The sequence below is a fragment of the Alternaria infectoria genome (genome assembly GCF_024043175.1).
Source record: "Alternaria infectoria strain BMP 0036 chromosome Unknown scaffold_11, whole genome shotgun sequence".
Lineage (NCBI taxonomy): Eukaryota > Fungi > Ascomycota > Dothideomycetes > Pleosporales > Pleosporaceae > Alternaria > Alternaria infectoria.
Genome location: NW_026250700.1, coordinates 94450 through 120141, shown reverse-complemented (window position 1 = coordinate 120141; position 25692 = coordinate 94450). Strand labels below are relative to the sequence as shown.

The 25692-nt window shown below is 49.6% G+C and overlaps 10 protein-coding genes across 10 annotated transcripts; 7 read left to right on the top strand and 3 right to left on the bottom strand.

The window, feature by feature from the left end:
• Nucleotides 1-1610: 1610 nt before the first annotated feature.
• Nucleotides 1611-2756, top strand: J4E92_006918 (uncharacterized protein; the record flags this gene model as incomplete). The annotated part of the gene is made up of 1 exon (XM_051498283.1): nt 1611-2756. The coding sequence occupies one exon, from the start codon at nt 1611-1613 to the stop codon at nt 2754-2756; it is 1146 nt and encodes a 381-aa protein (XP_051351217.1).
• A 398-nt stretch (nt 2757-3154) lies between these two features.
• On the bottom strand, nt 3155-4813 carry J4E92_006917 (uncharacterized protein; the record flags this gene model as incomplete). Its single annotated transcript, XM_051498282.1, has 3 exons — nt 3155-3187; nt 3244-3258; nt 3791-4813. 3 exons carry the CDS (start codon nt 4811-4813, stop codon nt 3155-3157), a joined length of 1071 nt encoding a protein of 356 aa, XP_051351216.1.
• Nucleotides 4814-8078: 3265 nt separating this feature from the next.
• On the top strand, nt 8079-8504 carry J4E92_006916 (uncharacterized protein; the record flags this gene model as incomplete). The annotated part of the gene is made up of 2 exons (XM_051498281.1): nt 8079-8263; nt 8324-8504. 2 exons carry the CDS (start codon nt 8079-8081, stop codon nt 8502-8504), a joined length of 366 nt encoding a protein of 121 aa, XP_051351215.1.
• A 2640-nt stretch (nt 8505-11144) lies between these two features.
• J4E92_006915 (uncharacterized protein) lies at nt 11145-11732 on the top strand (the record flags this gene model as incomplete). The annotated part of the gene is made up of 1 exon (XM_051498280.1): nt 11145-11732. The coding sequence occupies one exon, from the start codon at nt 11145-11147 to the stop codon at nt 11730-11732; it is 588 nt and encodes a 195-aa protein (XP_051351214.1).
• A 414-nt stretch (nt 11733-12146) lies between these two features.
• Nucleotides 12147-12907, top strand: J4E92_006914 (uncharacterized protein; the record flags this gene model as incomplete). Its single annotated transcript, XM_051498279.1, has 2 exons — nt 12147-12201; nt 12249-12907. 2 exons carry the CDS (start codon nt 12147-12149, stop codon nt 12905-12907), a joined length of 714 nt encoding a protein of 237 aa, XP_051351213.1.
• A 788-nt stretch (nt 12908-13695) lies between these two features.
• On the top strand, nt 13696-14731 carry J4E92_006913 (uncharacterized protein; the record flags this gene model as incomplete). The annotated part of the gene is made up of 2 exons (XM_051498278.1): nt 13696-14101; nt 14157-14731. 2 exons carry the CDS (start codon nt 13696-13698, stop codon nt 14729-14731), a joined length of 981 nt encoding a protein of 326 aa, XP_051351212.1.
• A 128-nt stretch (nt 14732-14859) lies between these two features.
• J4E92_006912 (uncharacterized protein) lies at nt 14860-16072 on the bottom strand (the record flags this gene model as incomplete). Its single annotated transcript, XM_051498277.1, has 3 exons — nt 14860-15591; nt 15647-15757; nt 16061-16072. The coding sequence occupies 3 exons, from the start codon at nt 16070-16072 to the stop codon at nt 14860-14862; spliced, it is 855 nt and encodes a 284-aa protein (XP_051351211.1).
• A 701-nt stretch (nt 16073-16773) lies between these two features.
• On the top strand, nt 16774-19548 carry J4E92_006911 (uncharacterized protein; the record flags this gene model as incomplete). Its single annotated transcript, XM_051498276.1, has 3 exons — nt 16774-16945; nt 17002-18269; nt 18322-19548. The coding sequence occupies 3 exons, from the start codon at nt 16774-16776 to the stop codon at nt 19546-19548; spliced, it is 2667 nt and encodes an 888-aa protein (XP_051351210.1).
• Nucleotides 19549-19838: 290 nt separating this feature from the next.
• Nucleotides 19839-20472, top strand: J4E92_006910 (uncharacterized protein; the record flags this gene model as incomplete). Its single annotated transcript, XM_051498275.1, has 2 exons — nt 19839-20097; nt 20162-20472. The coding sequence occupies 2 exons, from the start codon at nt 19839-19841 to the stop codon at nt 20470-20472; spliced, it is 570 nt and encodes a 189-aa protein (XP_051351209.1).
• A 792-nt stretch (nt 20473-21264) lies between these two features.
• Nucleotides 21265-25358, bottom strand: J4E92_006909 (uncharacterized protein; the record flags this gene model as incomplete). Its single annotated transcript, XM_051498274.1, has 4 exons — nt 21265-21314; nt 21522-24093; nt 24462-24782; nt 24849-25358. 4 exons carry the CDS (start codon nt 25356-25358, stop codon nt 21265-21267), a joined length of 3453 nt encoding a protein of 1150 aa, XP_051351208.1.
• Nucleotides 25359-25692: the final 334 nt, after the last annotated feature.

Genomic DNA, 25692 nt, shown 5'->3' with positions numbered 1-25692 from the left:
CCAACATGATAAAACGCAGCGTCGAATATGATGCGCAGGAGTTGAGTATATGGAAGGGCCTGTTGTCCAGACACTCGGCATGACCCTTGCCATATCGAACCCGATGGTGCTCCTCATGTATGCTGGGACACCGAATCACCGACCTACTCGAGCGTGACTTGTGATAGATCAAAAGGAGTCGTTGGGCTGCCAAGTTGTGGCGCCCCGATTCGTACACCGAAGCAATGCTTGTCTATACAAGCCGGCGAATTTTTCAGGGGCCTGGCCGACGAATATATTGATCGCAATATCGTTGTTGTTACTATACCTAGGTAGCCGGCTCAGCAACACCAACAGGCTCGAGCGCGAAAGACAGAGAAGCAACACCAACGACGCCCATCAAAAACGTCATGGCCATGTCAGTCGTACCTACCCCTCAACAATCCGTATAATCAGTTCTCCATACCTGGGCATTCTCCAGACCCCGCGCCAGCGAAAAGGATACGAGATCGTGACAAACAGCGACGCGAAAACGTGCTCGTATGGCCGTCTCAGCAGGACGTATTCGTCGTTGGCGCCGCATCTCAGAAATATTGAATCGGGGCTATTTTGAGACTTAGGTGCATCGGTTAGCGCCCGGCCATGTGGGGATGTGGCTGGTGACCCATAAACCCTGTCATGTTTCGTGATGACGGGCTACAACTTTACAAAGCCAACAATCTCTTCACCCCTCGTTTGAACGGCAAGCCTCTGCAAACATATCCCTTGTCACATGCAATAAATAATTACCTATGTACACATGATTCTCACAGCACCCTCAAGACCAGAAAAAGATTCCGGGTCGTCCGGAGAGTCGGACGGTAAAGCCACATCAAGCTTGGCGCCTACGTCGAAACTCCCGCTGGCACATCACGGATCACGGCTAGCGAGACCCCCGAAGCAGCCTAAACCAGGGGCGGATCACAACCTTCCCCCCGCGCCACCTATAGGAATGCGCTGCAAACATTACACGACCCCTAACCCCCTGTCCGTTACGGTCCAGAAGGCCAGAAGCAGTGTGGCTGAGTGCAGCACCACCACCGCCAACAATGGCGTGCGTTGGTGTGATGTGTCGCGCGTTTCGTTTCGTATATCCCTCTTTTTCTTTGCTGCCCCAGCTTGCCTGCCTTAGTGCCTTGACTTCCAGTTCGAGCGCGCAGTTTTTCTGGGCTTAGACATAGTTTAGCGAAGGTAGCTTGGACAAGCTTCGCGCCTGTTTAGAGAGAAAAAGCACGACTTGTGGGCGGTGTTCGAGACTGTCCTGACTGGTGGTGCCGTGTAAGCGGAGTAGCGAGCGGCTTTACTGCACGTTTTTAGTATATGAGCTTGCGAAGCCCGCGTTTGCGCTGACCCTCTTGGTTTTTAGGTATCGTCTTCTTTACATCGTCGAGTTTTGTTGCAGCATTGTTGAGCGCTTTCACGTTTCTTTCTTCTTGTTCGTTGCTGATGGCTAGGTGACACTCGTTCGCTATTCTCTTCACGTTTACTAGCCGTCGATCAACCGTGATCCCTTTACATAACCATATCCTTGTTTAATTATTCGGATACTGTCACTACATCTACGATACGAAAATCGAGGCATACTGAACGACATGTCATACCTTCCGCCGCTAGGAGCCTTGCTCCTGCCTCTTACGGCACTACTCGCCCAGTCTGCCCTCGCCGCCAACCCGTACACCAGCTCCATGAACGAGGCACCCAAGGATAACAACCCAGACTGCGACTGCTATGTCGTCCAGTCCGGCAAAGACTCGCAAACGCCAGAGTACTTCCAGTACTACCGCTTCTACGACTTCCGAAACCTCCCAGGCGCAATGAGCGAATCACCGCCGCTCCTCAACGATAGTCAGATCGCGGGCATGGCGAACACATGGCAGCCAGATCTGTTCAACAGCGATGCGTGGAACTACGATTGGGGCATCCAGAACTGGACCAAACCCGCCACCGAAGACTTCCCCGTACCGATGAACAACTCCTTCGCGAACATCTTCCTCGGTGAAGAAGACTCCACATCATACCTCGCACTGCGAACATCGCGTCTAGATGACTACCAGACGGCTGGAGAAATTGAGAACCAGCAGAAAAACCTCATGCACGTTTCGATGCGCATGTACGGTCGTGTTCAAGGTGCCAAGGGTGCGGTGGCAGGGTTCTTCACCTTCTTCGACGACGACAACGAGTCTGACATCGAGATTCTGACCGACGATCCCAAAGATCAGATTCGCTACACGAACCAGCCTTCCGTAGGGGAGGACGGCAACGAGGTCGCTGCTGCGTCCGTTGGCCCCACCGATCTCCCCCGCTGGGACGAATGGCAAACCCACCGCATCGACTGGCTGCCGAAGAACAGCTACTGGTACTTAAACCAGAAGCAGGTCGCCGCAAACACGTACTCCGTCCCCCGCGAGCAGAGCTTTCTGGTCCTGAACATGTGGGGTGATGGTGGAGAGTGGAGTGGCGAGATGGATGTGGGCGATAGTGCTGAATTCCACATTCAGTGGATCGAGATGACGTTCAATACCAGTGGACCATATGAAGGAAAAAGCCAGGAGAACAAGAGAGATATAACCAGTTTGTTTGGAAGGAAGAGAGCGGAGAAGGGATGCAAAACCGTGTGCAAGATCGATGACGTAAAAGAAGTCGGCACGCCTGAGATTGAGAGCGGTGCGATGGGAATGAGCGTTTCTTGGGGGCTGTTGGTTGTTGTTGGTCTTGTGTCCGTCGTTGTCGGGATGTAGAGACTAGATGTGCATGAATGACTGTAATATACCCAAGTCTATATAAATAGCTGCCTACTGTGAAAAAACGTAATTAGGAGATACACCTGCATTGCTATGATATACCATGTTACTCAACTGCATTATGCCCGCATTTTTGCTCCAGCACGTCCAAAAAAGCAATGCCCAAGTCTATCCCGTGAACAAGTTTACATCTTAATCCCAATAATTAGGTGGGGGCAGACGTCTCCAATAGCCGTGATCCATATCATCTTGCATCTCCTCTGGGGCTTTGCGAGGTACTTCGCATGTACCAGCTTCAACGCAATATCGCCGACCATCTGGGTGATCCACATCTGATCTTCTGCAGTAAACCAGCGGTGATGGTTGTGGTGGCGAATATCGTATGTTGTTATACTTTATGAAATCTTCAAATCCAAGATCTGCAAACTCTATACTGGCTTAGCATTCCAGATTGGGTATCAGAACATGATTAGTTGTCACTTACCAGACGTGCTGTAGGCTATTCGCACAGTGACTGTAAACTCGATGGGACCTGCACGCCACAACGCGGCCTCACGAAGGCGTATCAGGGATCTGACGTGGTTGATGATAGTGCACCCATAACCGGAGAACGGTTGATACCAATGGACATGTACACTCTTCAAATGAGGGAATTGCCCGCTTCGAATGGCTTCAAACAAACCTTCAAAGTATGGCCACGTATGTAACGACCATGCTCTGCAGGGCTCATCAAGCCATAGGTGCTCAAGTGAGTCGGGAATAGCATCTTTGAGCATCGGTGATATTGCCATAGACCACGGACGTGGGTGATCGTAGCCGAGAAGGATGTACGGATTTGCTCGCAGGAAGGTTAGCGAGCTCAGGAGCCTGCCCATGCGGAATTTGCCTGGGTTCTGAAAGAGCGTGCGCCCAACTAGTGCCAACTGATCTCCAAGTGACAAGCTGACGAGAGTCTCTACGTGTGCTAACAGGGCCACGCCGACGTCTTCATAAAAAGTGTCGTCGCAGGGTGGCCTTCCATATGGTGATACCACTTCGAATTCGGTGAGCTCCTTGCAAGCAAGGAGCATCTTCGCGACTATGGAACCGCTGAAGTGCGGGGACAGTAACGATAGCTTGGTAATGGACGACGTGCGATCAGGCCACACCCAAGGCTCTCCCATGAATGCGGAGTCGTCAGTATCTGGTCCAACAGCCCACGGGCGTCCGAGATCAGTCTCACCACAATTGCCGATGGTTAGATCGGTCAAGCTTGGAAGACGAAACAAAGGTAGCGCATTACGGACCGGCCACTCGATACCGCTTTGGTATGCATCAAGATGAAGGACTTTGAGCCTTTCGAATCCACCCTCGTTGGCACTATGGACAATGCTGTTGAGCACGAAACTTGAGCTGCCCTCGTCCAGTTGTGATTTTGGGAGGCGGAGCCAAAGCCGTTCCAGATTGCATGCAGCAAGAATACACGGGGTAAGTAGTACATCTTCTCCCAAGATAGCGCGCTCAAGAAGGTCGTGGTCAGAGGCATGTGCCTGACTGCTATTCATAGCCGGGATGAGTTCGCCGAGCCACTCGTAGCCTTCTGGCGTGTATTCTGGTACGTCGCTCACCCCTTTGTCAACGTCACTTCCATCGCCATCCAGCATCTTCTGATGCCGTCTCTGATAGCGAATGCATTTTGCATCGTAAGTCGCACGTTCCTCGTTCTCTTCGTCATCGAGCTCGTTCTCGGGTCGCAGGCTATGCCCCGCCCAAAAATCACCTACCTCGAAACCGTCCTCCATCTTCAGTCTCAGATTCTTGATGTACCCACACAGTTCCACGTTTTCGAGAAGAGTACGTGGTAGCTGACGAAAGGCCTCGTTGTTCATGTCGCCTGCCCGCTCAATGGATTCGTAGATGAGCGATCTCGCGACATCTCTGAAGCTTCGGCAGACGCGACACAGCGCCAGGAGGTCTCGCGAAGGAGCGGGTACAGGCGGTGAAGAGAAGCATGTTATCGGCGTGTGCAGGAGACTGAAGATTTGGAGTAGCAGCTCGTTCGGAAACTCGTCCATGACTGGAAGACAAGACGAGAAACGTATTGCGCCTAAGACTGGGATTGTTGACCTTAAAAGTCAGGAGGGAAAATCAGGCAGCAGTATGAGTCAGACGCGCTTACTCTGCAGCCAAGAAGTCGCGTTCTCGCAATGTCGCGTTTTCGGTTAGCTCGATTTTCACGCGCTGCTCACCTGTGCATGCCTAGCCGAGGATGCAGATGTTCTCTTACTCCCCAAACATATGCACCTTCTCACTCAGGCTGCGCCAACTTCGAGGCTATCCTCCAGCTCGGTGATTTCCGGTCGACGAACAAGGGCATGCGGCAGCTACGTAAAAGCCACAATAACTAAAGAAGTTAACAAACATCTTAGGCAAAAGCGGATGCTAGAATCTAGCTACAAGTCTATCTTAAGCCTCTCTAATTTTCTTATAACTTTTCTATCTTTCTAATATTTTATTTAAATTTTTAAATCTTTATATAAAAGCTCTAATAAATAAATTTTATTTTTTTAAGTTAAATAAAACTAGCTTTAATAAAAAATTATAAAGTAGTATTATAATATTATTATATATAATACTATTTTATAAAAGTATAAAAGTACTAAAAAAAGTAGTAGTTATTAGTATAAGTAATAAAGTATTTATAGTCTTTATTTATTAGTAAACTAATCTTATAGTATAAACTAGTCTAAAAAAAGTAAGGTTTATTACTAGTATATAAAAAAATATATTTTTAAAAAAGTTAAAATTCTACGTTTAAAAGTATAGACGTTAAATAGACTAAAACTTAAGTTTTTAGTACTACTACTTTTAGCGTAGTTAAAGCTTTTAAAATTTAGAGTAGTAAAGTAACTATTTTATAAATACTAATATCTACTTATACTATAGTAAAGAGAATTATAATATAATTATATATTAATAGCTTATAACTAACTAAGCTATAAATTATAAAGTAATAAAATACTAAAATCTTAGCTTATAAAATTATACTTCTATATATATACTCTCTATTCTCTACCTTTATTTTTATTTTATAGCTTATAGTAAAATTAGAGATTTAAAAACTTATTAAAAATATAAATAGTAGCTTAAATCTAATACTAAAAGCTATACTAATATATACACTAAATAAGCTCTTAACTATATTACTAATACTTCTTTTATAAGTTTTTCTAGCGTTAGTAAGTCTATCTAAAGCTAATCTTATTACTAGTTATATTACCTTTCTATTTCTATACTTATATTAATTATATTCTTATACTATATTACTTATTAAAGCTTTTATAAACTACTTTAAAACTACTACTAAAAAAAAAGCTCTTAGTTAGGCTATGTTAGTAATTATTATATAAACTATTATTAAAGCTATTATAAAAGCTATTATTAGAGCTCTTAAAGCCTATCTTACTTATCTTATATTATATTTTAAAACTACTAAAACTATTACTACTATTAATACTATTAAAATTATTATACTACTACTATAAAAGCTTCTAATACGTAAACTAAGACTTTTTATAGTTCTTTATTATAGCTAAGCTTTTAAGTAACTTACTAGTAATATATAAAAGTTCTTTTATAAGCTATACTTACTTTAAAGAAAGTAATAGAATAGTTATTATATTACTAGTATTACTTTTTTTACCTAGAGTAATTTATTAATTATTTATACTATTTATACTTATAACTTTATATATAAGCTTAAGCTATAAATAGCTTTACTTATAAAGATAAAAGTAGCTATTATATACTAGTATAAAGTATTTATTAAAATTCTTAGCTAAAGTAGTAATAAATAAACTAAAAGAGATAAAGTATTTAAAGCCTATCTTTAGTATAATAATACTATTAAATAGATAGTAGCTATATTAGTATTTTACTATTATAGTTACTTTTAAGAACTAAGCTATAATAAAGTAGTTATCTTTATTAGCTACTTAGCGTTTTAAGTTATATTATATTAATAGCTAATAATAAATTAAATATAGTAAGGTATTAAAAAGTTTCTCTTCTTAGTAAAGTTTTAAAAGTAATATATTATTAGTCTATATAAAAGCCTTAGTGCTAATAGTAATATATCTAAATATATTAAAATTTTAAAATCTCTTAGTAGTTCTAGAACAAAAGCTAAGTATTTTTTAATATCTTTTTACTAAATAGAGTCTATAAAATTAGATATAAGATACTATTATAGTCTTTATAAGATATAATAGTAATATATTTAGTAATATTATATTTATTATAAGTATTTTTTTATATAAAGTTAGCTAAAGTAGATTTTAAGAAATAAGTATTTCTTACTAAGTATAGTAGTTCTACTATTTTAAAGAATTAGTATTTAAAAATTTTATAAGAATTTATATTTTATATAGCTAAGAATAAATAAGTAGCTACTTAGTTATATAAGTAAGCTAATAAAAGAGGTCTTTTAGTACTATAGGTAAATAGAACTAGATCCTAGTAAACGATGCGATTCTACATCTAGACGACTAAAGCGAGATGCGATCGCTTTCGCAATAGCTCGGCCGCCTTTGTGATGTGCGCACATGGCCTCGCGCATAAGACGTACGACGAGAACCTCATAGCGTGTATGTTGTTTGCGCGATGCTAAATTGTGGCGTTCTCAGCTCGAGGCTGGAAAGCCTCCAGGGTCCATTTGGTGGCCGAGAAGGCGGGGTGCCCGAAAACGTGGAGGGCAAGGCCGCGCCAAAGGCGAAGCAGTTTAGGTTCGGTAAATGTATGCAAGGGCGCAAGCGAAAGTGTGTTGATGCGTAGAAAGTATGAGTCTGGAAGTCAAGATGTGGACCTGTCAGATGGTGAGGATGCTGGCCCGTCCCGCCGCCGTCACCTGCGTCTGGCCGATTAGGAAGTACCGAGAATCATTGCGTTCAGCTGCCGACGCGCATTCAGCGCACTTAGTCCCACCCTATCACTCTTTCATATGGATATAGGCGAAAACGACGCAGCTGGCTGCATGTTTGTCGCAACGACTCATGGAACCAGAGAGCTTCACGAGTGCTCCACAGTTGTTTCGAGTTTGGGCTGGCTGACGCTGATGATCCAGAGCAAGCCATGTGCACAACACGCCTTGTTGGTTGGCACCTTTGCGAGCGGGGTGTCATGATAGGAATAGTCGCATGAATCTATGCCCAAGGCGGCGTCATTCATCACAGCGCAAGAGCTGAACTTGCGCAGTATAAAGACACCCTTCGTCCATTTATCTTCCCATCAGCAGCCCACGGGAACTCATCACTTCAATATCATCCACCCTCACAGCACTCAATGCACACACAGCAACAGTTCATCGCCATGCGTTCTCTCGTCAAAAAGGGTAACACCATCCATGTCCCCGCCCATTTCCTGGGTGGTGAGAAGAGCGAGAAGATCACCCTGAACTGGAGCCAGTGGCTAGGATCTCACAGTGAAGACTACTATGTCTGCAACTACACCGTCAAGTCCGGTGGTACGTAAGCCCCTTCACTCGCTTGGTGGTCTCAGACTGATCAGAGACGAGTAGACGACGCTAGTGGTCTCATCTTTGTGCAGGCCGACAAGGTTGATGAGTTCAAATCGAAGAAGACAGACGGAGAAGATCTCACGGTCACGGTCGACGAGTCATTCGAGTACGGACAAAACGTCGATATGACCAAGCGTTTCCTCGTGTTTCACAACACAGACAACAGGCCCTATCAGGTAATTGAGCTATGATGCATTAGCATGAAGACAACAAGTGGTTGACTTAGTACAGCACCGTTTTGTTGAAAATTGCCACACCCAGATGGCAGGGCACGCCGCCGACTACGCTAAGGAATTAGGTTTCGGTAGTGTAGCAGAATGTGGTGAGAATTTAGGCAAGAACTTTTTGGGGGATTACTTGCACAAGTTCTAGAAGGTCAAGTTTTGGAATACCAACAATCTTTTGAGCGCTACATAGTTTCAGAAAGTTCATAAGCATCGGCATTGTAATGGAATGATAGCACTTCGAGACACATATTGAACTAGCTTCATGCTACAGCTTGTTGTACTTCGAGCGGAGTTTCTATGCTTCTTCCTAGCTACTTGTAGCATACATCAATCCCTATTATCTACGTGAAGAGTCAACTCCACAGCCCACCATTCTTCGTGTATCGTATGCTCAACTTCGGCCAATTCATTTCACTGCCTTACTGGCCAATTTATCGGTACCTGAGATCGCGCCGACAAAAACCGCTTTGCGATCCTCCAAAGTTTCCAGTGTTACGCAAGTAATAATCCCAGTTGATATGCTCTGCTACAAAGCCGGGGCCACACAGCAGTATCGATTCGCAACCTTCTTCTTGCCGATAGACTTGCATTGACGTACCAACCTCGTTCAATGCAGACACCAATTCAACAAGGAACTTCTTCATACTGTACTTGTAATTCCGGGGGGACCAAATTTCCATGTCAAGAAACAGGTCAAAGGTCGAAAGACCAAGAGATGTGGCAGTCGTAAGGATATAGTTGCGCGAGGGAGACACTTTGGAGGCCTCCTCTAGGTCATGCAGCAACCAACGCGGCACTCCCGTAATTTTGAGGGTCTTTAAACTCTCCGGGAAGAAATTCGTGGGGTGAAGAAGATGCGCGGGTGGATCGTAGATGTTGCCACTGGTTGATCGTATGTAGTTGCAGCCGAGAACGAGTTCTTCCAATTGATTGAGACCTGCGAATCTACCGAATGGTTGGTACACCCGGTACTGTTTTCCTTTTCCTTCTCTGGTGCATTCGAGAGTCTTGAGTGATGGATGGAGGTGCTGCAATAGGTCGCTTAATCTGCGGTAGTCGTACATGTCCCCTTCCACGAAGTGGATATTTCCCATCTTCAGGTGCTGTATACCATGCATTTCCGGCAATGCTAACATGCGATGGAGCTGATCCGGATGCAAAGTGATATACCGTAGTTCCAGATTACGCAAAAATGCAATCCTTTTGGATCCTCTGTATGACCATTGTAAGTCATGGTGGGAACCATCATCGCAAGAATTCCGGTCACCGCTGACCTTCAGGGTCTGGACAGGTGCCAGTATTGGAACGGACGCAACCTCTCCAACGACTACATCTAGGCTCTTCAACCTTTTCAAGGGCCAGACTCCCAAGGACGGGCTTTTGGTGAGCCTTTGCCAGCGTGCGGGGCAGACGGCTTCGATAATTGCAGAACTCGTGTTCATCAGCCGAAGGTGTTCGAGGTTGGTTGCGAGACAGAGTATAAGAGCCAGCGAAGCATCTACAGCCCAAATCTCTCTGGAAACATTGTAGTACCACGTCACGTCAAACAGAGGCTCTTTCAATGGGTATGCGAGTTCTTTGAGAGCATGCTGTACCTCCGATGACTTTTTGGAGAGGTCTTTGCTGACCTTCTCGATGGTATTGTTCGGATCGTAATAACTGAGATAATGAAGGTCTGCTTCCCATTGCTCGTTAGCAATATCGAAAGCGAAGCTCCGGATGTGCTTCGAGAGCTCTCTGCGACTGATTAGAGTCAATAGAAGACGTGGTACGGACAGGATGTTTGGACTGCGTACTTGGATGTTCCTGTAAAGATATGGCTCCGCGATCTTGCGATAGTACTTGTTCGTAAGCGTCAAGTTGTGAAGGGCGTGATGCGGGAGGTATTGTATGATCATCTCGTCGATTTCAGTGGAAAGATCCGAGAGCGACATCTTTGGGTAGAGATTGCGGTCGAGAGGCGGCTGTTCGGAGATGGCGGATGAAGCTCTGATCGGTTTGTGCCTCTAGAGCGTGCGTTGTCGTTGCGTAGAATGTATGAAAAATATGTGTCTCTGTAAGTGCAAACGGCGAGAGTTCATATATTTTCGTGCTTCCAGGCACCAGCAGCAGCACATGACTGGGGTAAACTTTGGTTGAGATGCTATGGACGTGTCATCGGGACCAAAGTTTGAGGACCAGTCGAAGCGCGACTTCCCGACCAGCGTGTTTGACTTACTGTGGTGGTTCGTTAACGCTGGCTCGCGTACTTGCTCTCTGCTATGTTGTCGCGTTACTGAGCAATAAGGGCGAGCCCGTGTGGGAAGGTCCGTGCCTGTCCAAAGTCACACAACAGGTGCGCCCTTTCCAGTTCCGCTCCTTCCACTAGCAACGCGCAGGTCATCTCGCAAACTACCTTTGACCAACTCTTCAAAGATCTCCAGCTCATCCTCATACATCTCCGGCGCGCAGTCGCGACATCTTGCTCATTCTCGCGACTCTTCGCCAACAAGCTATCCACAACTCACGAAGTCGATACTGCACCGATACAATCAGGTGCGCTCGGGTGAGAAGTATCATCAACACAAGAAATCAGTCGCTCTCATTCTCCCTTACTCGCCCACTATGGACCGTCTCTCAACCGAGCTAGACGAAAAGATCATCCAGCAACTGGTCGGAAGGGAAGCGTCTGGTCTTTCCATGACATCAAAGTACTATCGATCGCTTGCAGAACCACAGCTCTACCGAGAGCTCACTTTCTCGACCAAGCAATGTATGGACTTGATGTTGTTACTCGAGACGCTTGTTGATCGTCAAGATCTCGCAAAGCACATTCATTCCTTCACTATCACATGGAACGGAGCGCAAGAGCTTACATCGGCTTTCGACGCTGTCTTCCTCCCCCGCTTCCGGAGTAAGATAGATGAGTACGAGCGAGTCATCAGGGAAGTTATTCCATCATCGTCAAGACGTCGAGCCACACGATGGCTTGATCAGATGTATCTAGGAGAGCCTACGATCGACGGACAGCTCGCGATGATTGCCTGTCTTGCCGAAAACATGGAGCATCTGATACTAGATCATGTCTACCTTTCAAGTCTTCAGATCACTTGGTTAGTCCTCGAAATGTCCTGGGGCGAAGTCAGTGGCGCCCCTCTGAGTGGCGGAGGACACAACGAAACTACCTGGAGGTTCAGCAAAGGCTCCGCCTAGCGTGTGAAGGGCCACATACACTATTTAGATGGAAGCGAGTGGTCTATGACGGGCGGACGTTTGGTACGATGTCGATAGATTGGAGAGACGTTTGAGACGGAGATGATGCATTTTGGACACGCTAGTCTTCCTACTATTCAATGCTGAAATGTGGCATTAGAACAGACATCTTGGTCGTAGCAAATACGATAGGACTAAGACATAGCTATAGAATGTGAATGGGTCATATAATGTCAGGAGTTTTGTTGACAAGATGGCTTCGAAAGGACGAAGCCATAGAGCGAGCCAAATGATTACGTCACGGCGCGGCGATCTCCGCCCGTGGACGCCTCGGCCATAGCGGGGTTAACTTTTGGGAGCCGAGCTGCGAACTGCCTAACACACGCGTCAACGTTAGCCATCATCCGCAACACCATGGAGGAATACAAGGCCAAGTACGCCATACACGAGGCCTGTCGGGAAGGTCAAAGTGCGTATCCCACCCTCAGCTACGAGATCAAGCCTAACAATCCCCAGCATCCCGAGTCGACTCCCTCCTCGCCGCGAACCCCAAGCTCGCAAACCTCCGCGACCCAGACGATCGCCTCCCAATACACTGGGCCGTGTCCTACAACCACCTCGCCATCGTTCAAACACTCGTACAAAGCAAGTCGTTCGATGCCGATGTCACAGACGGCTCAGGCTGGACGCCACTCATGATGGCATGCTCGCGGAAAGACGCAGAGCCAATAGTGGACTTGCTGCTCTCCAAGGACGCCGATGTGAACGCGAAGAACAACAACGGTCAGACCGCCCTACATTTCTGCGCATCGAAAGTGAACCTCGATATCGCACGCACATTGCTCGCACAGAAGCCGCCAGCGTCAGCACGGATAAAAGACAAGAGAGGTCAGCTTCCACTGCATCGTGCAGCGGCGGTGGGCAGCGTGCCGATGATGAAGGCGCTTTTGGATGCAAAGAGCCCCCTGAACGCGACGGACATGGATGGTATGACGGCGCTACACCATGCGATGAGCGAGGGGCACGGTGATGCAGCGCTACTCCTGCTCACCATGGGCGCGGAACACGACAAGAAGGACACCGATGGCCATGTACCGCTCGATCTCGCGCCAGATGCGAAGACTAGGAGCTTCATACTGCAGGCAGCTGAGCGGGAAGGCATAGAACTGCAGTAGGGACGATATATCTCACGACATGTAATGTTGCATTTACGGAGTCAATACGATACCCAGGGTCACGGCGCATTGCGGCTGTCATATCTATGAACACATTCACAATTGAGCTACTATCTGCGAATTGCTCTCATGCTTTATGCCATGCGGATCGCTGGCCGGTGGGGTGGCACGAGCTTGTGATGACTACTCCCGACCTCGACATGCCTTCCTCTCCTAGCCCCTCACGCCCCGCGTGTTCTGCACTTCGGACCTATTGCGCAATCGCATCCATCACCTGCATTAGCCCCCACGCTGCCATCGGCATACCATCAGCGGGGCCTGACCTAGCGCCTGTCCGCAGCGATCAGTCTACATTCCATGCCTCGAGTCCCAGCGTCTGCACACGCACGGATGCGAACAGGCAATCGCATCAGGCTTCGACTCAACTGTGAAGCACGCGACAAACTCTTGTCAGACTGCGCAATCGCAACTCCACGTGGTGACGTTACTTTGCTCCTGACGCGTGCTCATCCTAAGGATGATTCGCCATCATGGTGCTAATCGTCACCCATCATGGTCTTCACGGTTTGACTATATAGCTGGCGTGGGGACGATATACCGAGGCTGAATCCGCGCCGTTTACTCCCTCAAAGACGTATACAGAAAGTACAGTCTGGACTGCAGCTACCCCAGAAGTATAAGTCGCGACCGCATCGATCAACTCTAGGTTTCTTACCTCCTCTCCTCAGCACACAGCACCACACAATCACTCTCTTATTCAGCACGTCATACACCCATAGTATAGCAGCATGGCTACCTTCTCCGATCCATCGACGTACTTAAATTTCCTCATATCCCCACGGATCCCTCCAGAGCTGGTCCTTAAGACTATCCAGCACCTGCCTTTCAACGATGGTTCGCTCATTACCACTATTCGGAGCGCACACCCTAGACTTCGTGCCATATTCAAGAACTACGAGCGGTCAATTACTGGCAGCTTTATGAAGAAAGAGCTCCGACATGCCGAGACTGACTTCAAGTGTGGAGATGATCGCCTCAACGTCGACTGGTTGGCTGATTGCGTTCACAACTACGATATTGTCGATGACGTTATGGACGCCCTCTGCTCTGAGCACAACTTCAACGCTGTCCTACAACACAACATCCCCCTCGCAAACGCCGGACTACTGCTATTATACCGCCTGACATCAATCGGTCAGTCCACCCGCCAACCCCTCTCCAGCACAGCCTCAGCTAACCTCCCCCTCAGAAAACCACGCAGACCGCCTAACCTACATCAAATCCCTCCCCCACGACCCCCTAACCGCAATCTACCTCGTCCTCCACCACGCCACCCTCTCCGCCCGCTACCACGGCTCAGGCTGGATAAACCAACGCACCTACGGCCGCTTCATGGACGCAAACCAAGTCGAACTCCGCAGCGAACTAGAATTCTGTTTCGCAGAAGCGGCGCTGTGTCTCGGTCCGGAGTTCATCTCGGACACGCTTTTGCACCACGATACCTCGAATGCAGAAACCACCTTACTGAACTTCTACCATGATCATGGGACGCATGATTGGGATTGGCCTTGTTGGGGAACAGCGAAGGGCGAGTTTGAACCGCCTAGGACGCAGGGGCCGCAGAGGAAGGAGGGGAGTGGCAGGAGTCTGTTTACGACGATGTTGGAGAGGTTGGCGGAGTGTATGGGGTGTGAATTGGGTGATGTTAGACCGAGAGTTGAGCGGCAGCTTGAGAGTGCGGAGCATGAGTTGGCGTATTTGAGTTTAGCGGGCAAGGCAAGGTTATTGGAAGGAAAGGATGTGGGGGACGTCGATGGTCGGTAGGACAGGGTGTTCGAGTCGTCTTTTGGATCGGACTGGACTTGAACGGCTTGTACAATGGCATTCCTAGCGAACTTCTAGATTTTTGGTTACTCCTCATGATGCAATATGTATGACGAACGTCCAACGCCCTAAACCAACTCATTATAAACATCCGTCCTCCTCTTCAACGGCGAATCATTCCTCATACTCCTCACAAACTCAACATCAATCTCCGCACACGCAATCTCCCCTTCATCCTTCCAACTCCCCCCCTCCCCCTCATCACCCCCCAACTCCGCCACAATCTTCCCCCACGGATCCACAATCATACTATGACCCCAACTCCTCCTTTTCCCCTCCTCATCATGCACACCCACCTGCGCCGCAGCGATAATATAACTCTGCGTCTCAATCGCACGCGCCCTGATGAGAATCTCCCAATGTCCGGCTTTTCCAGTCGGCGTCGTGAAGGCGGCGGGGTATAACAGGACTTCTGCGCCGCGCGCACGTAGGGCGAGACCGGGTTCGGGGAAGCGCAGGTCGAAGCAGATTTGCATGCCTAGTTTACCGATGGGCGAGTCGAAGGGATCGCCGAGGTGGATGCCGCGTTCTACACCCGCGGATTCTTGCATTTGCGGACCGTCTTTTACGTCCATGTCGAAGAGGTGGAGTTTTTGGTAGCGGTATTTTATTTCGCCCGAGGCGGTGATCCAGATTAATGTGTTTTTTACTTTCTTGCCGTCGTCTGTGGGCTCGTGGATGCCGACGGAGATGGGGAGGCTGTATTGGACTGCGGAGGCGCAGAGGCCCTGGACGAATTCGGAGTCTTGGACGGATTTGCAGAGTTTGAGACCGCCTGAGGTGGTTAGGTAGTCTGCTGCCTGGGGAGGGTTAGTTTGGGTGATGGATTTTGGGTGGGAAGTGGTGGTGGTGTACTTCGGGCAGGAAGAGGGCGGCGGCGCCTGCTTCGTGGGCTTTGCGGCAGAGGGATTGGGCTTGTTTGAGGTTGTCGGCCATGGAGGCCTGGGAGCGCATTTGTCCGACTGCCTGGGGGTTGTTAGTATGGGTGGTTGATGGTCGGGTTCGTATAGAGTGGTCCATCTCGAGTTGTGAACCATCTCTTGAGCGGTGTGAAGATGTGGCGGGATGTTGGGGAACACGAGTTGTTCTAGATAAGAGCCAACATTGAACAAGATTTGGGATGATACATGGAAGGTACCCAAGTCAAGAGAATGAATTACAAAGAGTCAAATCCATACATTGACGGTACAGGTTGGCAACGATGGGATGATGGACATTTAGAAACAGTTTAGATAGCAAGGAAACGAGAGATGACTGGGAACAACTTACTGCGAGAGGCATCTTGAAGGTATTGATTGGTTTGATTGTGTGTGTTGGAATATGTGGAAGGAATCAAGGTACCTCTGATCTATATGAAGACAGCAAACAGAACTAAAGAAAGAATACTGCTGTCGTCAGAGACGGCAGGCGCGATGCCACTAGAGGCTAGTTCAATCATAGCAGTCATCGTGAGATGCATGTTGCATCTGGGAACGCATGCTAAAAAAGCATATGGCATGTAGACGACATCGAAAAGTGAAGATATCCATACGCCGATCGTCATGCGGAAGTCATGGCCGGGACCCAAGTCCCCTGCATTAAGTCTTGGTGGTGGGAATTGCGTCAGGGCAGAGAGCGGAGTTGCGGAACATTTGCTCGGCCAATCGGCGTGCGCCTGGCATGCTGCAACCGCGCCCGTCATCTCGAGGGCTTGCGCGGCAGGAACCTTGGGAGCAAAAGGACACGCATGCGATTGGGGCCGCCTTCCGATGATACGAGCTGATCTAGCTGCGACAACATTCGCCCTACGACATTCACCCTATGGTCATTGCTGTGACACCCCGCGAACCCTACTGATCGCGTACGACCGCCAACAGACCAGCCTGGCCTCCTGCGCAATTGAGCTATGAACAGACACAAGCGCCGAACGAGTGCACGCTGAACGCTAGCGAAGCGTCGTAGACGACCCATCGCACCAGGACACGTACAGCTGCAAAGGCACGATGAGCGGGAAGAACTGGTGGAACAGCGCCATCTCGGGCCTGGAGTCACGCCTCGACGGTATACTGGCCGAAGATGGCACCACCACCACCAAGCCGGCGGGCACAGAGGCAGGCGCCAAACCAGACACGACAGAAAAGGCAGCGACGGACAAGAAGCTTGCGGTCGAACCAGGTGGGTGGCCTTGGAGACACTTGCAGTTACCAGCTTTCAGAGAGCTAATGACACAGGCATCTCGCGCACCTCGTCACGAAGCCGACCCAATTCTCGACTACAAGACCGCCTAGCCAAGGCCGTGAATAAGGGCTCTGAAGCAAGAACCTCGTCGGACCTTGGGTCGAGACCCGCGAGTCCAGCCGTGAATGCAGCCACCGCATCGCCAAGAGCAAGCATAGACTCGAAAGCGCCCGAGCCAGCGACTGAGGCGGTAGGCGTGAAAGAGGAAGCCACGACGGTAAAGGAAGATGAGGCGCCCAAGCCAGATGAAAGCAAGGTCGAGGAACCTCCACAACCCGCCGTAGAGGCACCTGCGCCCATAGTCTCACCTCCAGCGACTTCACCACCGCCTACCCCTCTAGTAGCCGAGCAGCCGACCTCGACGCCCGTTCCCACCATGTCCATGCCGTCGATACCCTCCATCGTTACCCCGCAAACGTCCTCCCCCCGCCAGTCCTTCGACAGCGGCCCGTCGCGACCTTCAATCGACGTACTCCCCCCAACGCTGTCTACCGAGACCAAAGACCCCGAAGAAGTGCAGGCTGAGCTATCATTGCTGCAGAAGACATATGAGGAGACAATGCAAGACAATCGCGAGGAGCTCAACTCTCACCTAGAGCGAATCGATGCTTTACAGTCGAAGCTCACATACCTCTCTGAGCAACTTGCTGCCTCTGCAAAGGCCGCCAAGTCCGACTCGGAAGCGACCCCAGCGGATAAGAAGCTGGCGGACAAGGATGCACAGATAGCTGCGCTCATGGAAGAGGGGCAGAAACTCTCAAAGACGGAGATGAAGCATCTGACCACTATCAAGAAAATGCGCGCGAAGACAATGGAGCAGGACAAGGAGATTGCGACTCTCAAACAGCGGCTGACAAAGGCGGAAAAGAGCATCACTGAGCAGTCGGAAAGGACACGGCGTGCAGAGGCGGCGGAAAAGTCTGCGCAAGAAAAGCTGAAGATTGTGGGTAGGATTGAGAAGGACATCGAGACCATCAGAGCAGAGCGCGAGGAGGCTGGACTTACCATATCTGAGCTACGGAAGCAACTCAATGACGCGCTTTCACGAGCAGAAGACGCTGAGAAGAGAGCCCAATCTGGAGCGCTGGAAGCGGAGAAGAGGGCCACTGCGTCGCTCAAGGAAGACATCGAGAACGTCCGGATAGAGAAGAAGCTTGCCGAAGATCGCGCGAAGAGGGAGCTTCAGGCGGCCAGGGACGAAGCGAAGAGCCAGCAAGAGAAAGCAAAGGTCGCCGAGCTTGAATTGCGCGGCGAGATTGCTGTAAGTTTTGATGGCCTGTTCGAAAACCAGACGGACACTGACCGAAACATAGAACCTGGAATCTAAGCTCGAACTGCTCCGCAGCCGCACAGAAGAGGCGTCATCATCCGCGACTGGCGACTCGCAAGCCAAGCTTCTGCGGCAGATTGAGACGCTGCAGACCCAGTACTCGCTGGCTTCCGAGAACTGGCAAGGTATCGAGACCACTTTGACGTCTCGTATGGCAGCTCTTGAGAAAGACCGCGATGAAACGGCAAAGCGCGAGTCTGACGTCCGACGAAAAGCAAGAGAAGTCAACTCGAAAGCACGTCGACTGGAAGACGAGCTGGAGAGCATCAACGAGCGAGCTAGGACGTTCGAACATGACTTGACAGAACAGCGTACCGCAGCTCAGAAGCTCCAAGCTAGGCTCACACAAGCAGAGACGGCAGCACAAGATGCGCGAGCCGAACTTGAACGAGAAAAGAAGGTGTGGGAAGTCGAGCTTCAACAACGGCTAGAGGAGGAGAAGAACAAGTGGAAGGTGGAGATACAGACGCCGTCTCTGCTAGGTGATTCACATCATCTACGAACAGACTCACCTTCGATAGCACAACGCCGGCATTCACCCGACCCATTAGGCATATACAGCCGGCGACCCAACCCACGCTCCATATCCAGCGGCATGGACATGCCCATGATGTCCCCCATGGACCGCATGTTCGACGAAGCCTCGCGCCGCCCCTCTTCCTCCCGCCACAACAAATCCAGCAACGCAACCAAAGTGCGCACCCCCGAACTCGGTACCCCTCAACGACAGGACTCCATTCCATCAAGCATGTCAAATCTCAACGGTGGCCTGGAAACACCCTCTATCCACACCATCGACCACGACAACGACCCCTTTGAAAACACATCCTCCCCCCACCGCACCATAAACGACATGATCAGCGTCTCCACCGCCGGCGCCGGCCCCTCCGTCCAACTCGTCGAGCGCATGAGCGCCGCAGTCCGGCGTCTAGAATCAGAAAAAGCGACTCACAAAGAGGAACTCGCCCGTCTGACTGCTCAGCGCGACGAAGCCCGCGAAGAAGTTGTTAAGCTCATGCGTGAGGTTGATGAGACGAGGAAACAGGGGGAGAAGGTTGGGGATCTGGAAAAGAGGTTGGGCGAGATGGAGAATAGGGAGATGACGGCTTTGGAGATGTTGGGCGAGAAGACGGAGAGGGTCGAGGAGTTGGAGGGCGATGTGAGGGATTTGAAGAAGATTTATAGGGAGTTGGTTGATACGTTAAAGTGAGGTAGCATAGCCGTGGGGTCGGGAATTAAGATGCTAGCTTTCCTCCGTTTGGGTGTCACGAAACCGTGGTTCAAAGTGTTATCTGCTGACCAATGACGTCGCGTACCTCCCCGTGGTGTGCACAACCATGGGCCGCAAACAGTGACTCGTTTCGTCGAACTGGGCGCCTATATCTCTACGCGCCCCTCGGATCGCAGATTCGTTCTAAATCACAACAGGACCTTGATGACACACCGAGTAACAATTTCCCCATCCGTGTGACCCGTTACGCCTTTGCGACCGCCAACATCATGAACACGACCAACATAGCACCCGTCGTCTGGATCAACGGCTTTCCAGGCTGCGGAAAGCTTACCATCGCCTCCGTCATGAAGACCCTACATACCGACATGATCCTCCTGGACAACCACAAGCTGATCGACCCCGTGGAAGCAAAGTACGCACGAAGTCACCCCGATTACCAAAAAGAACGCCATCGGTATCGGCAACACATCTTCAGAGAACATGTGAGTAACCCTGCTACGTTAGCGCAGGTTGTGGTTTTCACCGGTAAGAATCCTATGTACCCCTCGCCATCAACACTTTGCTGATTGTTGTTATTGTTGTTATGAAGATTACCAGTCCGACAACGTACTAGGGCAAAAGGTTGCGGAAGAGTATCGGGAAGCAGCGAGACAGGCTGGACGTCCGTTCAAGCCTGTCTACATTGTTTGCGACGTCGAGGAAAACATCAGGCGAGTTGCTGCTGCTGGACGCGTTGACGGTGGTACGAAGAAGCTCACTGATCCTGATCGTCTGAGGGATTTTAGAGAGAGATGCGACATCTTCCGCTTTGATGGCTGTGACGGGCTGAGCCTTGACACGACTGATAGTACGCCTGGAGAAGTAGCTAGGGAGATACTTCAGTTCGTGGAGGAAAGATGAAAACTAGTTGCTACTCAAATCGGCGGGTGGTGCTACTTCGCTCAGCTGGGAGGTGTGACCTGGTGTTTGGCTTACTGAGATGGATCACTTGAGCGTACCCTTCTATCAAGCGTTCGTGGACAAGACATGCGCAAAAGCGCGTTGCGCAGACCTTTTACTTGGAAACGGAGAGGGGTTCTCGGTCTTGGTGAACGTCACACAACCAATGAACAAGTGCGGGCTGCGCTCGAGAAGCATGAAGTTGATCTGGAGGGCTATGCTTGGTACACTGAGCTTCGAGAGCACAAACCGATACTAACAACGGGCTGGGGTATGGGCATCGAGCGCTTTCTGGCTTTGGCGTTCCGCCATGACGATATCCGGGATATGACGATTGTGCCGAGGATGAAAGGGTTTAGGTTTGCTCCTTGAGTTCGTCGTCGCTCAAGCCGTTGCTTCAAACCCTAGACTGCGAATCTGTCTCGCGAAGGTGTCTCTTTATCTAGAAACGCGCTAAAATATCGCTATTGCTTGCAACACGTCTTCTTGCGGCATGAATGCTTCTGCATTGAAGACCACTTTCCTACAAGGAGGGTCATCATTTCTTTGCCTAGGTAGTACATCACGCTTCAAGCTTCAACGAAGCATGTTTCTAAGAACTACTTGATACTTATAGTGAAATGCATGTAAACTTTGGTAGATTATCTGACGAATCATCGAAGTGCGCACGCATGGTATCTCCCAGCGTTGTAAGCCAGAGGTATACCTGTGTTCTACGAAGCTAGGTGCTGTAATATAGACCTCTAGTTATATTTACTTCTTTTTCGCCTTCGCCGCCGCTACAGCATAAGCTCCAAAAGCTTCTGATTTCCTCATTTCGAAGTACACGTACAAGCCAAACCACAACACCACAGCTACAGCTCCACAAACCAGCAAGCAGCAAATTCCAAGGAGCAGATACTTGCATATTTGCAATCCTACCGGTGACGTGAGCACGCATATTAAGATCTGGGACAGTGCTGGCCACAGTACAACGATGCGGAAGTATATACGTAGCGGTAGCCACGTACTGCCGGCAATAGCCAAGTGAAGGGGATTGAGACTAGAAATGAGGCTCTTAGCTCCACTAGTGTAGTATCGATCCTTTCTGAACTCTTCCCTGAAAAAGACAGGAGTCACCGCGCGCATATGGCACGCGATTGGCGTCTCATCCTTGTCTTTCGACGACTCGAAATTGACACGCACCATCTCCATTGTGATCTTGGCTTTCAGGCCCCGCAGCATGCGACCGGCCATCTCTGGCGTCACATCCTCTGGACTTGCGTTCTGGAGCAGAGCTTCGAAGACGGTCCGCTTGTTTGAGTCGCGGACGTTCATACAATTGTCGTAAGTCCGAACGTTGGAGTTGTCGACCAGTGTCCTCAATTTCTTAAAGAACTCTATCTTGTCCGCGAGTGGTACGGGCATTGCGGCAATGTAGTGAAAGATGGTGGTCCATTCGGTCCATTTTTCGGGGTGCTCGGACATTGCGTGGACAATAAGATCGGGTCCAGAAGGGGAGGGAACGCGGGAATCGAAACCTGAGTCGTCAAAGAAATGCGCGAGCGTCCACATGTATTCGAAGTGTAAAGCCCCATTTTCTTGAACGTGTCCGAAGAAAAGGCTTTCTAACGCTGTCTTGGATATCTGCGGCGACTCGTCAAAGACCCAGCCTGGGTTCGCTCCTGCGCACAGAAGGATGTCAGCCATGGTAGGGTTCGGATACTTGCCCGGGGACCAGCCTGCATAGTGTAGCAGCGGTCGACCGGGCTTTTTGATGAGATCAGGTTGTCTTCTCAGCGCTTCCGAGACAAAAGCGCACATGTTGTTGCTCACTGCGAATGCCAGGAACGTAGTTTTCCAGGCTGGAGGGTGGTTCAGGCGTGGACCCAGCCAGTAAGCCTTCCCTTCGGTCGACTTTGATAAGCATCGATCAAGAACGTGGATAAGGTCGTAGGAATTCGTTCCCTCCAAAGAGTCCAGCTCGGGGGCGTACCTCATCATGATCTCTGCTGGTTCCAGGGTCCATCTAGACTCCTCTCGCAGGGCGTCGCTCAGCTGAATATAGGCGAGTGCGATTGAGATATGGTACATAGCGCCAGCTACCATGAATCCCTCCTGGGATTGGGGAAACTTATCGTTCATCCTCGAAATCAGATCTGTGTCAGATGTCGTCAGGAATTCCCTCACTGTCTGATGGAGGAACTGAACAGTCCAGACCGTGGCGTCTGGCATGAGCATTGAGTTCTGCACACACCAATGAAACGCATCGATGCAAGCATCAGGATTGGTCAAGCTGACAGTCTCGTCATGCACACCTGACACTATTCCTGCGAGCAATTCATCTCTTGAGGCGATCCTGGCCTTTTCGTGTGCATAATCATCTTCTCCGGGCTCGGTCGAAGGTTTGGCAACAATCGATCTCCTGATTGCCTCCCACGTTTCCAGGGCTTCCTTGTATCCTTCTGGCATAACGACCTGCACCAATCCTCCCGTTGCGTCTCTTATGCGCTGCTCCAATCTAGGGCCACTTCTACTCATATCCAATATCGGACGGGGCTCAATTGCATAACCGTCTTCGGTAAAGGCTTGATATGGAATCACCTCGAGAAGGACACCGATATCCATTACACTCACCGGTTTGTCCGCCGCCAGGAGCGTTCTGAAGATGGCGTCCGTCTCTCCGCGAGTCTCTACCGGTATGTTGTCGAGTGTGGACAAGTAGAGTTCAGCCATTTGTGTGTTTGTCTGATCCATATTCAATAGTCGCGCTCGTACGTTTCCCAAGTATTCGCTTCGTGATAGGCTGACATGCACGCTGTCGACGACCAGGCGAACCCAAAGAAACACGCCCATTGCCTGATCAACAATGAACCTGCAGATCTCCTGCAGCTGATCGCAGAATTCCAAATCTTCAGCCATGTCTCGTGCGCGCCGGTGGGATTCCAATCGGCTGTGGACATAATAGTATATGTCCCCTTTGGTCCAATCCTGCACCCGCAAGCCAGGTCGGCCCTTCAGTCGTACATCGAACGCGCTCTCCGGACGGCTGGTGGCGCATACCTTGAAGGTACCAAATCCTTGGTCGGCCTCACCTGATACCAGGAACTCCAAGAAGTCGGCCATATATTCCCAATTCTTCTCATCGTTGTCACTCTCGTCCAAGGCGTCTATGAAAAGACACATGCGAAACTTGACTATTTTCTGCGACTTGCATAGAAGCAGAATCCTCTCAAGCTCTTCTAGAGAGAAGGAACTTTGTTGGCCATGGGAAGCGACCAACGGTTCGATGATGGAATGAAGGGCGGGGTGGAAACATAAGAGTTTGTACACGATTGCGCCGACGACTGCTTTCCAGGATCTGTTCTCTTGCTCAATTTCGCGCGTCAAGAAGAATGCTGCATGAGACCAATCGAATGTCTCTAGGGTTCTGGCGATGTCGCCCGACTCGCATAGGTACTTCATCACGGTAGACTTCCCGGAGCCTGGCACACCCTGGATCCAAAACATGCCTTCTTCAACGGCAAGCCAATTCATTAGGCCGGGTCCTTGCAGGTCCGCTTGTAGGAGCCATGAGAGCGTGCGATCATGGGCTTCGTCAATCTGGTTGGTTTTTAACGTCAAGGCATCGGAAAAGTGTTTGAACAAAGACTCATTTCCTACCGTAAATCTATTAGACAGCGTGCCCAAAGTCGAAGGCTTGAGCCTCCCGCCAGAGAATCACGTACTTTCCCGCAGTGCTGCGTACACTCTGTTCATATGCTTGCTTATCTGGGGTCTCACCACTTGCTCATAATCAACCCGAGTCGGACCCGTCCTACTGAACTTGCACATGTTCATGTGATTGGCGGTAATGGGCAGGCGCCGTTCTTTTGCGTGTCCAATTTCTGAAGAGCCCGGGTCTACAATCTATAATGGGGGTAGCGTCAGGTATTCAGGCTTGACTAGAAGTTCTTTGCCGGGTTTCATACCTTTTCATCGAAGCCGTTGAAGCCTTTGTACCCTAATGATTCCTGGTAAGACGTAACATAGAGCATTTTCTGTTTGTCCAGCTTTTTTCTGAAGTCATCTCTTAGTATTTGCAGCATTGCGTCATTCGGCGTGAGCAAATCGAGGTTGATGTTACTCGTCGAGAAGCCGATCGCTTTGGCAAAACGGGAGATGATCTTGCCCGTGCTGACCCAAAGACTCCCGCGATGAGGGGTACCGAAGAACAAGACGCCCGCCGTTGATGCTAGTATGTCTTTCAGGTCTTCATCTTCATCCTCAGCTTCGGCAGATAGCCTCAAGGCCTATTTTGGATAAATGTCAATTGACCGAACACTATTAGGTGATGATGAGACCCAGAGAAGACTTACCGATTTGACGACTAAACCACCAAGAGAGTGCGCAATGAAAATGATGCGGCGACCTCGCACTTTCTCACGCTGAGGAGCAAGCCGTTCGAGCAGGTCTCGTCCACGGTCGAGGATGTTGTCGCGGTTAGCTGGGCCAGAGAAAAAGTGGCTAACGGAGGAATCATAGCCATAGGTGAAAACGCGCGCTTTGGGGAAATCCTCGAGCAAGAAGTCTCGCGGCCAAAAGGTGCTTGACGGTGGAGGAGTTCCGGGCAAATCAGCTGCGGGCTCCGTTGCAGCTGCTTTTGCGGACCGTCGGAAAAAGGAGCCCTTGGAAGATGGTTTGGTAGATGCTTGGTTATTAGTACCCTCGGAGAACGTCCACGTGCTCTCCGGGTGACCTTGTAGGCCATGTACAAAAACAATGTCAAATTCTCGAACCGCGTCGCCTTGAGTGAGCTCGGTCAGGCCATAGATGGATATTGTCGCGGGTACTGGACTGTTCGCTGTAGGAGTGGTAGTTTCCGCCATGTCGCCAGCCCATTTATGGCACACTTCTAAAGAGTGATCTCTGAGTAGGCGTGTAATGAAAGGATGAGTCTTCTAGTAAGGCGTGGAGAATGAAGTGGGTGAGCAATGACGGGCTATAAGCATATCCCTCCATGAAGGTTTCCGTATGCTAGCTAAGTTCGGGTGCGGCTGAAGTCTTTAGTTGGAGAGGCTGGATTCAGCCACGAAACACTCTAGCAATACTACAACCTCTCAAATCGCAGCTCAATAGATAGTCTGGACGCCAGAGGCGCAATCGACTGCAGCCTATACCCTCGTGAGCGCCATGACATGATACGCTTATTGCGCTTGCAAA